This window comes from Poecilia mexicana, unplaced genomic scaffold (assembly GCF_051168715.1).
Source record: "Poecilia mexicana isolate PSO_F unplaced genomic scaffold, ASM5116871v1 scaffold_11, whole genome shotgun sequence".
Classification (NCBI taxonomy): Eukaryota; Metazoa; Chordata; class Actinopteri; order Cyprinodontiformes; family Poeciliidae; genus Poecilia; species Poecilia mexicana.
Genome location: NW_028263380.1, coordinates 21,955,409 through 21,968,427, shown reverse-complemented (window position 1 = coordinate 21,968,427; position 13,019 = coordinate 21,955,409). Strand labels below are relative to the sequence as shown.

At 36.3% G+C, this 13,019-nt stretch overlaps 4 pseudogenes and 1 gene segment (V, D, J or C); 2 read left to right on the top strand and 3 right to left on the bottom strand.

Annotated features, from left to right (window-relative positions):
• Window positions 1–275: 275 nt before the first annotated feature.
• On the top strand, window positions 276–3,797 carry LOC148156537 (Ig kappa-b4 chain C region pseudogene; annotated as a pseudogene). The gene is made up of 3 exons (XR_015764573.1): window positions 276–330; window positions 2,141–2,242; window positions 3,331–3,797. The product of XR_015764573.1 is annotated as an Ig kappa-b4 chain C region pseudogene (transcript).
• A 1,000-nt stretch (window positions 3,798–4,797) lies between these two features.
• Window positions 4,798–5,273, bottom strand: LOC148156536 (immunoglobulin kappa variable 4-1 pseudogene; annotated as a pseudogene).
• Window positions 5,274–6,634: 1,361 nt separating this feature from the next.
• Window positions 6,635–7,116, bottom strand: LOC148156535 (Ig kappa chain V region 3374 pseudogene; annotated as a pseudogene).
• Window positions 7,117–8,489: 1,373 nt separating this feature from the next.
• On the top strand, window positions 8,490–10,241 carry LOC148156534 (Ig kappa-b4 chain C region pseudogene; annotated as a pseudogene). The gene is made up of 2 exons (XR_015764668.1): window positions 8,490–8,613; window positions 9,769–10,241. The product of XR_015764668.1 is annotated as an Ig kappa-b4 chain C region pseudogene (transcript).
• A 460-nt stretch (window positions 10,242–10,701) lies between these two features.
• On the bottom strand, window positions 10,702–11,435 carry LOC106912180 (immunoglobulin kappa variable 3-15-like). The segment is given in 2 exon segments: window positions 10,702–11,107; window positions 11,277–11,435. Coding segments are annotated over 2 exon segments (360 nt in total).
• Window positions 11,436–13,019: the final 1,584 nt, after the last annotated feature.

Below are 13,019 nucleotides of genomic sequence, written 5' to 3'. Positions count from 1 at the left end.
TTCCTTTATGGATGGACTGGAAAATGTACTTCAACCTTGAAAAATGTTTGACCTTCATCAATTTAATTGAACAGTAAGAATATATCTTATGTTGTTTTCAGATTTGAGTTTTAATAAGGTTTGATGCAACTAAATGGTGAGAGTGTAAAATGTGTGTTCAGTGAACGTTATCAGTGTTTGCTGCAGATTCCAGCTGCAGAGCAAAGTTCAGTTTCTGTTCAGACTGAGGGAGGTTTTTGTAAGATGATTTTTCACTGTGTGAACACAGAGCCACTATGATAACTCTGACAGTAATAAACTGCAGCATCTTCAGCCTGAACTCCACTGATGGTCAGAGTGAAGTCAGTATTCCCAGAGTTTGATCCACTGAAACGATCAGGGATTCCAGTTTGACGGGTGCTTGCGCATGTAATAAGGAGTTTAGGAACTTCTCCTGGTTTCTGAAGGTACCAGCTGAAACAGTAACCTGTACTTGGACTGACTTTACATTGAATAGAGACAGTCTGTCCTGGAACAACAGACTGAGATCCAGGAGTCTGAGTTAAGGTGACTTGTCCTGAAGATCCTGAAAACACAAAAAGACAGAAACCTTCCTGAAGAAAAATCAAACTTGAATAAATTTTATCACCTTCCAAACTGAAGATGTCAGGTCATGAATCCTGAAGATCTTGGTTACATGTTAACACAAAGTTTAGATCAGAGAGTCTCACCCTGAACCAGGAGCCCCAGGATGGTCAGCAGTAGAGTCAGTGACATCATCATTGTGCTGCTGGTGTGTCAGTGGCTCTGAAAGGCCTGGACAGCCACTGATCAACTCTGACCTCTTAACAGCTGGAGCAGAGAGGCAGGACACATATGCAAACACACTCAGTCAGTCACATGGAGCTCAGCTCTACATGTTCTCTTATAACGGCCTCAGTTTCTATCGTCGTGTTCTCTGAACTGCAGATGGTTTTGACATTAACATACTAAATTAAAAAGAGAAAATAGGCCAGTTTAGGCCATATAAGCAGCTTTAATTAAAACTTGTAGGTCAAGTGAAGAAACACACCAGTTATAAACTTATAAAGGTAAACTCCATAATTTCAAAGTTAAATAAAGAACACAAAATTAGATTACATTCATTAAATATTTCTGTTGTATCTGAGCTATAAAAACATTTCACATTCCCCATGGCTGGTTTTAAATAAATCAGTGAATACTTCCCTGTTTTCTCTCATCCCTCTTGGGTGCAACATTTAACTTCTGATCCCTCATTTTTAACAATGTAGAGTTCAATGGGGCTGATTTCTGCTGCATTGTAGCATCTTCAATCCATAACAGTTATCCCTCCATGCTTCAAGGATAGAATGAGGTTCTTATCTTGTAGTGCTGTATGTGACTGAAGTGTCACATCTCCTTGCGTTCAAATAATTCAGTTTTTGATTCGTATCCAAAGAGTCATTACTCCACAGGTTATATTTACTTATTATTTTGAGAGCATAGATTACCTCTTGGAACCATCCTCACAAAGATTAAAACACATTCTTTTGATTGTTGTGGCATTTCCTTTCATATCAACAGTAGCAAGATCATTCTGTGGATCTATTAATTATATTTTAGAGACTTGTTTCAGCAACTTATGATCTGTTTTTGGAGGTGAATTCTCTTGGTCACAATGCTCTATATTCATGTTAACCATTTGTTCCAATCTCCTCAACCTGTAGACTCCTTTCCTAACAGTAGAACTGTCATTCAACATGATTTTTAGACTTTTTTACATCCATTTCCAGACTCATAAGTTGTGTCTGGTCCGCCCATTGATCTTCTTTATGACTGGATGACAGCATTTTACTTCACATTCTCAGGAACAAAGAGGAACAATGTCTATATAGCAGTACATGATCGTCATTTTGGGTGGGAATAAACGTGGGGCTATTTTAATTGTATTTTTTATTCCATTTTAGAGAAATTAAAAATATCTACAGTTCATATTTTATTGACAGTAAGATGTAAATAAATGTATTAATAATTCTCAAGTTGACAATAAATGTTCTTACATGAAACTGTGTTAGACAAGAAATTATTATGAGTTTTAATTTTTCACGTTTTTAGTTTTCAAAAATCTTAAAAATTCTAGTTCTCCATGGTTTGTGTTCAGAGAGCTGCGTCTCTCTACAGTCAGAGGTTTTTGTACGACGGCTCAGTGAGTTTGTATCACTGTGGTACACGTTCGGTGGAGGAACCAGACTGGAGTTTGGAAGTAAGTCAAATATAAAACCGTTGTTTTTAGTTTTACTTGATTGTATTGTTTTAATTCTGTTTGACAGATTGAGGCTTGAAAAGATGCATTATTTTATGTTTTACAAAGAAAGTCTCAAGATACAGAACATATGTGAAAGTTTATATCCCAATTACGACAAAGTATTACAAGTTAATATTGATCTAAGAATTAAAAATATCTTAGTTTAATCTTGGTTTGTAGGTTTAGGTTAGTCAGACAAAGTCTCTCTCTACAGTCAGAGGTTTTTGTACGGCGCCTCAGTGAGTTTGTATCACTGTGGTGGACTTTTGGTGGAGGAACCAGACTGGATGTTGGAAGTAAGTTTATTTTATGGTTAATATTAAGATTTAAAAAATGTTGGCATGTTTAAAAGTAAATGAAAGCATGAAATTATATATTTGCTATAATTACTTTCTTATGTCATAAAAATAGAATCTCACTTCAAGATGAAGTGAAACATTTTATGTTCACATTATATAAAATGTTGCTTCTGAAATAAATGTCAAGACTGACTTTTGGAAAGTTTGTCAGTGTTATCAACTTAATGCTTTTCTACAAGTTTTAAGCAAGTTTGGTGGTTTGGTGTATAAATTCTGAGAGAGCAGATTTTATTGGTTCCACCAATAACCTGACTTGTTATCGATGGAATCAAATCAGTCTTAATCTGCTGTTGAAAACGGACAGAGAAAACTTTAGTTTGTTTCTTGTTTCAACGTAAACTCTTTCTTTAAAATCTATTGAATTCACAAATATTTCTTGCAATCATAAAATAATGCATAGTTGCATTTAAACATGAGATTCTGAATTTTTTTTTTTTTCTTATTTTAATTGCAAGACTACTTTAAATTTTTCATTGTAGGCTATAATTCTTTGGTGATTTTACTTGTGCTGATCTGAGTCTCCTAAAGGGAAGTGAAACAATGTGTCAGTGAGTGATGAGTGAAGCATGAAAACATCTGGCAGAAACTTCTTATTTTAGAAAACCCCTCACTAACTGTAACCATGACACAGTATCTGCTGGTTAACATCTGTAGTTCCTGTTCTCTAACCTGATTGGTGTCTCCTAGGTGATACCCGCCCCACCCTGACAGTGCTGCCCCCCTCCAGTGTGGAGCTGCAGCAGCAGCAGGTTACCCTCATGTGTCTGGCCAACAAGGGCTTCCCCTCAGACTGGACTCTGTCCTGGAAGCTGGACGGCAGCAGCAGCAGCAGCTTGGAGCAGAGCAGGAGCCCCGGGGTGCTGCAGAATGACGGCCTCTACAGCTGGAGCAGCACCCTGAGGCTCCCTGCAGACCAGTGGAGGAAGGTGGGCTCTGTGACCTGTGAGGCCTCCCAGGGCTCCCAGTCTGCAGTCACAGAGACACTGAGGAGAGACCAGTGCTCCCAGTCCTGACCTGACTCTCTGAGACTCTGATACTGGCTTTAATCTGTCACTGCTCTCACTCTTTCTCTGCTGATTCTTCTCTATTTTCACTGAGTCATGTTTGCTTTGTCATGTTGGTCACTGTTCAGATAATAAATATTTACTCATCAACTTCTGGTGTTTATGTCCTTCAGTTTCTTATTTTTAACGTCTTTATTTTGACATTATTTTTATCATCCACACAGCTTAACTATCATGTTTAAATGTTTAACTATCATGACATTTCAGATCATTTGGTGAAATATTTTGAATCAAACAGATGAATCTGTTCTGTTAGAAATATATTTATAACACCATGGAGTTGGAAAATACTGAGATGCTGCCAGACCAGACATATTTAATGATGGTAAATTAGAACAATAAAATAATCTGGGGGAAAAATATTTATCAACCTCTAGTGTCTGTCTATTTGTTTGAACCCACTAACCTAACATCGTAACTTTTATCATCCATCCAGAGGTTATCTACTAGTTTTTGCTTCATATAAAATGTTTCTGTAATCTTTGAAAATTTGCTAAAAGATAATATTTGAAACTCATTACATTCTTTTTGAAACACATGTAAAGATATAATATAAAATAATTGAGATCAGTAAAAATTAGTGTTACTATGAAGATTATCATGGCTAATTGAATAATTAAGATGTTTTGAAAAAATATATATTTTACTGGTGCCAGAGTCAAAAATGTCTAAACAAATAAAAATGACTATTTTATAGCTTTTGAAATAGTAGGTTTGACCAATTTTATTTTATTTGGATGCTTAATGTCAGTTGAAATAATGAACTGACTGCCAGTTAAACATTCAGTTATTGGAAGAAATTTTAGACAATTTCATGGCTATTAGGTTACATTTTTCATATTCTTTCTAACACGCCACTGTTTCTGGTTCTGATTGAATCTGAAACTAATGAAAATAAAATAGTGGGAAAAACAAATGATATAATAAAGACATATAGAATATATTAACTCTTTTCCCACCTTTTACTAAGGTGTCTTGAAAATAAATAATTTGTGATCAACGTTTGTGTTCAGTGAACTGTATCAGTGTCTGATGCAGAACAAACTTTAGTTTCTGTTCAGACTGACGGAGGTTTTTGTACGATGATTTTTCACTGTGTGAACACATCACCACTATGATAACTCTGACAGTAATAAACTCCTGCATCTTCAGCCTGAACTCCACTGATGGTCAGAGTGAAGTCTAATCCATTTCCTGCTCCACTTCCACTGAATCTGGAGGAGATTCCTGAAAATCTGGATGATGTGTAGTAGATCAGAGCTTTAGGAGCTTCTCCAGGTTTATGGTGGTACCAGGCAAGAAGGTACTGTGAACCTGAATAGTGAGCTACTTGTCTACTGGCCTTACAGTCAATAGTGACCGTCTGACCAAGCTGCACTGATTTGGCTGCTGATTGAGTCACAACAACATTTTGTCCATCAGATCCTGAGGAGAGAGAAGAAACTCTGGACATGAGATGGTGAAACTCAGCTACACTCCAAATGATTTTCACATGACAGAAAAATGATTTTCCTCACCCTGAGTGAAGCAGAGGAGAGTCCAGATGAGGACGCAGATCAGAGTCATGTTTCTGATGATGAGGAGGATTTCTGTGTCTTCTGCTGTGATGAAGGACAGCTGTCAGTCATCCAGTGTTCAACTGTCAGGACTATAAACTCTCCCAGAGCGCTGGAGCATGGAGCTGCTGATGCAAATCACTTTATTTAAGATTTGAATGGAATCCTTCAGATTGGGTTTGTAATTATTTTATGATAAATTTCTGCTTCATAAATATTTCTCTGCTATTTTAGATTTGGGTTAATTCTGGTCTCAAATACATTTTTCAAATTCAGACCTGCTTTATATCAGCTGATTAAATTGAGTCAAATGTTTTAACTACTCATATTGTTGATGTGTTTGTATTTTTTTCTGTTTAGTCATTTCAAGCCTGGTCTATATTTTATATGAGATCTTAGATCTGAAAAGGGACAATCTGTATAAAAAATATATTGTATAAAATAAAATACATTTCGAGGGGAGAATAGATTACATGTATTCTTGGTTTAATTTATTTTAAAATCATTTTTATTAGGTTCTAGTCATCTGGCAGTAGTATAGTAATAATATATTGGTAAATTAAGGAGCAAGCATTAATAATTATTAGAATATGAATTATTTTCCTTTAGCACTGTCAAACTTAGTCATTTATTTTTACCAGGGTTAATACATAAAAAAATCTCCTGGAATTTATTTATTTCTGATCTAATGGTCCTTCAGGATCTGTGGTAAAATAAATAAATCTTGTTAGGTATTTGAAAAACACTAAAATATGTTTTAATGTTATTAGCAGTCAGTTTGTATAACATCAAGTCGGATTTTTTAAAATAAGAACATTAAATTTTTGTTGTAATTTTTCAGAGTTTCTTCAAGGTTTATAAAATAAAAACTTTTCTGCTGCGTTAGAGTTACGATCCTGCTGATGTCCTCATAAGGATATTAAATGTTCTTTCATTCAACAACATTGAAGAAACTCCCAGACTAGAGGTGGAAGACAGAAATATCTCTTAATTTGTGACAGATTATTTACTTTAAAAATATTTTTTTATTCAAATGTGTATTAGAATTAAATAGGTTGAACTGAGGGTTTGAATACATTTTACTGTTTATGCTGATTGTTTCATTTTATTTGATGGATTGTTCCTTTATGGATGGACTGGAAAATGTATTTCAACCTTGAAAAATGTTTGACCTTCATAAACTTCCTTGAACATTTAGAATAAATCTTATGTTGTTTTCAGATTTGAGTTTTAATAAGGTTTGATGCAACTAAATGGTGAGAGTGTAAAATGTGTGTTCAGTGAACGTTATCAGTGTTTGCTGCAGATTCCAGCTGCAGAGCAAAGTTCAGTTTCTGTTCAGACTGAGGAAGGTTTTTGTACGATGATTTTTCACTGTGTGAACACCCACTGACTGTTGATCTCATGATAACTCTGACAGTAATAAACTGCAGCATCTTCAGCCTGAACTCCACTGATGGTCAGAGTGAAGTCAGAGTTTGATCCACTGCCTGAAAAACGACTTGGAGTCCCTGATGCTCGAGTGCTGGTATAATAAATGAGGAGCTTAGGAGTTTGTCCATCTTTCTGTTGGTACCAGGCTAAACGGTTGTTGCTGTAAACATTCTGACTGGTTCTACATCTGATGGTGGCAGATCCTCCCAGATCAGCTCTCACTGCTGCAGGCTGAGTCACTGTGACCTGACCTCTGACCTCTGAGGACACAGAGACAAAAACATGCAGCAGCTTCATGGTTTAGTCGGCTTCATTTCAGAGGGACAGATGTTCATAGAGGAGAGGAGTTGGATTCTCTGGACTTTACCTGTGAAGCAGCAGCAGAGGAGAGTCCAGATGAGGACGCAGATCAAAGTCATGTTTCTGATGATGAGGAGGATTTCTGTGTCTTCTGCTGTGATGAAGGACAGCTGTCAGTCATCCAGTGTTCAACTGTCAGGACTATAAACTCTCCCAGAGCGCTGGAGCATGGAGCTGCTGATGCAAATCACTTTATTTAACATTTGAATGGAATCCGTCAGATTCTGTTCTTCATAACTATTTTATTATAAACTTTTTGCTCTTTGTCTCTGCTATTATAGATTTGGATTAATTCTGGTCTCAAAAATACACTTTTCAAATCCAGACATGTTTTTATTGCTGATTTATTTGAGTCAAATGTTTTAATATTTAGTTTTCCAAACCTGGTCGATGTTGTAATTGAGATCTTAGATCTCAAAAGTGAAAATCTGTATAAAAATATGTTTTGTATAAAATAAAATACATTAAGAGGGAGGAAAAGATTAAATTTATTTTTGGTTTAATTTATGTTAAAATCATTTTTATTAGGTTTTGAATGTTTTGTCAAATGGTTGAATTTTATGCAATACACTATTGAGTTTCACAGGTTTTACAGTAAAACTAAATTTAAATCATACTGGTGAACTTTAGAAAGAAAATGTTTTAAGATTTTAAATACGATTTCCACAAAAAGTAGAATAAATAAAAACAAAATGTTGGATAGAGCTGATAACTGTTTCTGTTCAAGTTATTTCAATTTAAATGTCTGATTATTTAAACATTTTATTGTGAAATTGCTTGACATCGTCTTAATGCAGCCGAGGTGATGAACGTTTCCCACTGATACCAAATGATTTATATTTCACTCAACAATAAAAATGTCAAAATGTATTTAAATCAATATTAACCTGATACCAAAAACATAAATGAAAGGTTTTATTTCTAAATGTAAATGAATTCAGGGAGTAAAAGATTAGAACATATTTTAATCATTCAATCATGTTTTCCATGATGAAGTATGAAGGTATCATAGTGAAGATAATTTTCATATATATATTTATCAGACTGAAACCTGGATGTCAAAGGTCAAAGTTCAGTCATGATGTTTCCTCAGTGTATAGATTGATGCTCCCGCCCCCCAACTCAGGAGAAATAGAATCAAAGGAAACAGTCTTGTGTGGCAAAGTTTCTGGTAAAACGTTTCAAAATGTCTGTAATAAAGTTATCATATATTGATGAGGATTATGTCTCCACCAGGTTATTTTTTATTTCTTTGCTCACGTCTCTCCCTGAATAAGTGTTAAAATATGAATGTTTTGTGGTGGAACATCCCCTTTTTATAACAAGAACATTTATGAGGAATAAACCAGAATTAGTGGCTGCTGATGTCAGAAACAATATAATTAATAAATATATTTTCCAGCTGTGTTTTGCAGGTTGAAACTGTTGATTTAGAGTTTGTTGTGTTCAGAGTCAGAGAGCCGTGTCTCTACAGTCAGAGGTTTTTGTACGACGACTCAACCAGTTTGTATCACTGTGGTACACGTTTGGTGGAGGAACCAGGCTGGATGTTGGAAGTAAGTTCAATATTTCATATATTTATTATAATATGAGCGGCACATTGATGTTAGGTTGATGAACAAACTAGAACAAATGAAGATGTCCATCATTTAGGTTTTTATTAATTTGCTTCAGTCAGTGATGAAAACTGCAGGTTGGGTCAGTAATTAGAATCATTGAGAGAGAATAAATTATTATTTTATTTCTGGTTAAAAGGTTTTTATTGATTATATGAAGGGAAATTTTAATTTAAGCCTCATTTAGTGTTTTCAGCCAGAACCAGTTTGTTGTGTTCAGAGTCAGAGAGCCGTGTCTCTACAGTCAGAGGTTTTTGTACGACGACTCAATTAGTTTGTATCACTGTGGTGGACTTTTGGTGGAGGAACCAGGCTGGATGTTGGAAGTAAGTTTATTAATATTTTACATTTATTGTCAGATAAATTATGAGAATGATCGTAAAAGGATCTTGTAGGATGTTTGAAATAATTTATATTTTAAGCCTTTTTAAGGAAATGTGAACTTCACATTTCTGTCTCACTAATTTAATGTGATAAAACATTGAAACATTTCTGAACATGTTATTTTTCAAACTTTTTATTTTATGTATTTAAACAGGATGAATGTCATGTAAGATAGACAAATTAATTAAATATCTCAAAATATTTATTGATGACATTTATATTGTAGTTTTAAAATTGCTGTGAGACATTATATATTATTTTTCAAATTGTATTAATTATCATTAATGCCCAACAGCTGATTTGCTTTAAGAGTTATTATGAACATTCTTTTGTTTTCTTCTGTTTATTACTTAAAGATTGAAACATTTTCAGGTAAGATGAACATCAGATAGTTTGTTGATTTTTAGAAATAATATTTTTTAAGATTTAATTTAATTTATAATGACAGGGAGGGAAAGTAGAGCTGAGTTTATGTTTAATCTTCTAGCTGAATGTATTTCAGGTGACATGAGGACTCTGTGTGCTGATATGCATGAGTTCACAGTAAAGGGAAGTGAAACAGTGTGAGGGAGAGACTGGTGGAGCAGAGAAAATGTTCAGCTGAAGAATCTTAAAGAAAGTCATTTCTCCCCCAGTAAAGATGTTCCAGTTTCTGCTGTCTGGTTAACAGGTGTGTGGTTCCTGTTCTCTAACCTGATTGGTGTCTCCTAGGTGATACCCGCCCCACCCTGACAGTGCTGCCCCCCTCCAGTGTGGAGCTGCAGCAGCAGCAGGTTACCCTCATGTGTCTGGCCAACAAGGGCTTCCCCTCAGACTGGACTCTGTCCTGGAAGCTGGACGGCAGCAGCAGCAGCAGCAGCAGCTTGGAGCAGAGCAGGAGCCCCGGGGTGCTGCAGAATGACGGCCTCTACAGCTGGAGCAGCACCCTGAGGCTCCCTGCAGACCAGTGGAGGAAGGTGGGCTCTGTGACCTGTGAGGCCTCCCAGGGCTCCCAGTCTGCAGTCACAGAGACACTGAGGAGAGACCAGTGCTCCCAGTCCTGACCTGACTCTCTGAGACTCTGATCCTGGCTTTAATCTGTCACTGCTCTCACTCTTTCTCTGCTGATTCTTCTCTGTTTTCACTGAGTCATGTTTGCTTTGTCATGTTGGTCACTGTTCAGATAATAAATATTTACTCATCAACTTATGGTGTCCATCTGCTTATTTATTGAGCTTTAAATCTGTTTATTTGGTCCCACAGTTTTTTCTTTGCCTTTTGTTGTTTTTAGACATTATGCATCAGCAGATTTGGATGAAACCCTGCAAATTAAAATATTCTGCATTCAATATTAGATTTTTCAAATAGAGGTTTAGAGCTATACAAGAATAAAATATCCAAGATCTTACCATGAACATAAATCAGAGGTCTATAAAATCACATAGTTAACAAGCTAGACCAATACAATTATCTGAAAAATATTTTAAATAAATATTGTTTAAATTCTGTTTGCTGTTTTTTATTAATTTTTTGACCACATAGCTGTGATTTTTGTTATTATTATTACTTTTTTCTCATATTACATCAAACACTGAAAATTAAATAGCTGCATTGTCGTATGTATATATGAGTAAATGAACAAGTAAATGTATAAATAATCAAATAAATACATTTCTGGAAACATTCAGTGTTTTAGTTTCCTTGCAGCTGTTGAGTCGGATCAGTTCCTCTCCAGCTGAGGGAGGTTTTTGTACGACGTTCTATCACTGTGTGAACGGTCTGTCATAACCCTGCTGACAGTAATAAACTCCTGAATCTTCAGCCTGAACTCCACTGATGGTCAGAGTGAAATCAGAACCAGATCCACTTCCACTGAAACGAGCTGGAACTCCAGACTGACGAGTTGTAGCTGCATAGATCAGGAGTTTAGGAGCTTCTGCTGGTTTCTGAATGTACCAGTGGAGGTTGCTATAAACACTTGAACTGGTTTTACATCTGATGGAGACAGTTTGTCCTGGAGCAACAGACTGAGATCCAGGAGTCTGAGTCAGGATGATGTCTCCTGATGAACCTGGAAAACATGAAAAACATCCATTTAGAAAAATTATGTTTGATTACAAATTATTGATAATCTGTGAATAGATAAAAGAAAATATTAACATCTTGTTTCAATATTTCTCCATGACAGCAGAATTTTAATTATCGTTCTTCCTCAAACCAAGTTCCTATCAGAGTCTCACCCTGAACCAGGAGCCCCAGGATGGTCAGCAGTAGAGTCAGTGACATCATCATTGTGCTGCTGGTGTGTCAGTGGCTCTGAAAGGCCTGGACAGCCACTGATCAACTCTGACCTCTTAACAGCTGCAGCAGAGAGGCAGGACACATATGCAAACACACAGAGTCAGTCAGCTGGAGCTCAGCTGGCTGCAGGTTTCCTCCTGAAACATCAATCTGATCAGAAAGACTGAGACGAACCTTTGAAAGGATCTTGATGAAACTTAAACTAATTGTCAAAGTGATTCCGTTGCTTTTGTAATGTGTCTGTAAACGTTTTGATGTGATTAATCAGCAATATAATCTTTTAACTGGAACATTTTGATTATCCTATTCAAGCTAGTTCTAAGGTTTTGTTTTCCGTTGCTCCCTCATCTTCTGACACTTTCTGCAAAAGAAGCACAAGATGGAAAGAAAAGACAAACATTGTACTGCTTGGACGTCCAGTAGGTCAAGGGATATGTTAATGCTGCCAGTGAGCTTTTCTATGTATCTACAGCAAGTAGTGTTGCTTGACCTCAGATCTGACCTTGCTCTCCCTCTCTCCATGACAGAGGTGCACCAGTTGTAAGGATGGTTAGTTGTTGTGGAGATGATGCTGAGCTGACCGGGCTGAGATTACTAGATGGCAGCACATTAAAAGTGCATATATTCATAAATATTTTGGAGCAAAAATAGCGATAGGAAGGCATATTTGCCTTCCACCAACATAACTTTATATGTTGTTGGTGTTTCTGGGTGGGGGTGTGACGTCCCTCCCATCTGCAATTGGTGGAAACGTCCCTTGTATTGTGTTGGAGTAATACTTTAAACTCTGTCTGTTTTATGTGAGGTGCACCAGCAGCACCACCGTCAAGCTGTGAAATCGTATGAGCGATAAATTGGCGGTTTCTGATATGGGCGACATGGGCAACCGCCCAGGGCGGCATCTTGTGGGGGGTGGCATAAGAACATGAAAAATATGTTTTAAACTTTTCTAAAGTAGAAGAAGCCTTCTTCAAGACTGTAAAAATAAAAACATTTTTCACATTATCTGTGCTGATGTTCCTATAAAGCAGGATGATATTAAACTTTCTTTCATTGCACAGAATTATCACATTAAAGAAACTCCAAGACTTGAGATGCAAGACAGAAATATCAGTTGGATTATGACTGATTATCTGCTTAAGAGATTTCTTATCATTCAAATGTTTATTAGATTAAGACAAACATTTGACATTTTAATGTGCTTAAATAAGATTTACTGCTGGTGTTGATCGTTTTTGTTCTCAACTTTGAAAATAATGGGTGTCATAAAGATTCTTGAGCTTCAAGAAAATATATATTTTGTTCTTTAGAGGTTGAGTTTTAATGAGGTTTGATGAAATTAGACTCTGTGTGCATCCAGTGTGTTTGCTCAGTGAACTGTATCAGTGTCTGCAGCAGATTCCAGCTGCAGAACAAATAACAGTTACTGTTCAGTCAGACTGACGGAGGTTTTTGTACGATGATTTTTCACTGTGTGAACACGGGGTCACTATGATAACTCAGACAGTAATAAACTCCTGCATCTTCAGCCTGAACTCCACTGATGGTCAGAGTGAAGTCTAATCCATTTCCTGCTCCACTTCCACTGAATCTGGAGGAGATTCCTGAAAATCTGGATGATATCCTGTAGATCAGAGGTTTAGGAGTTTCTCCAGTTTTCTGGTGGTACCAGGACAGGCAGT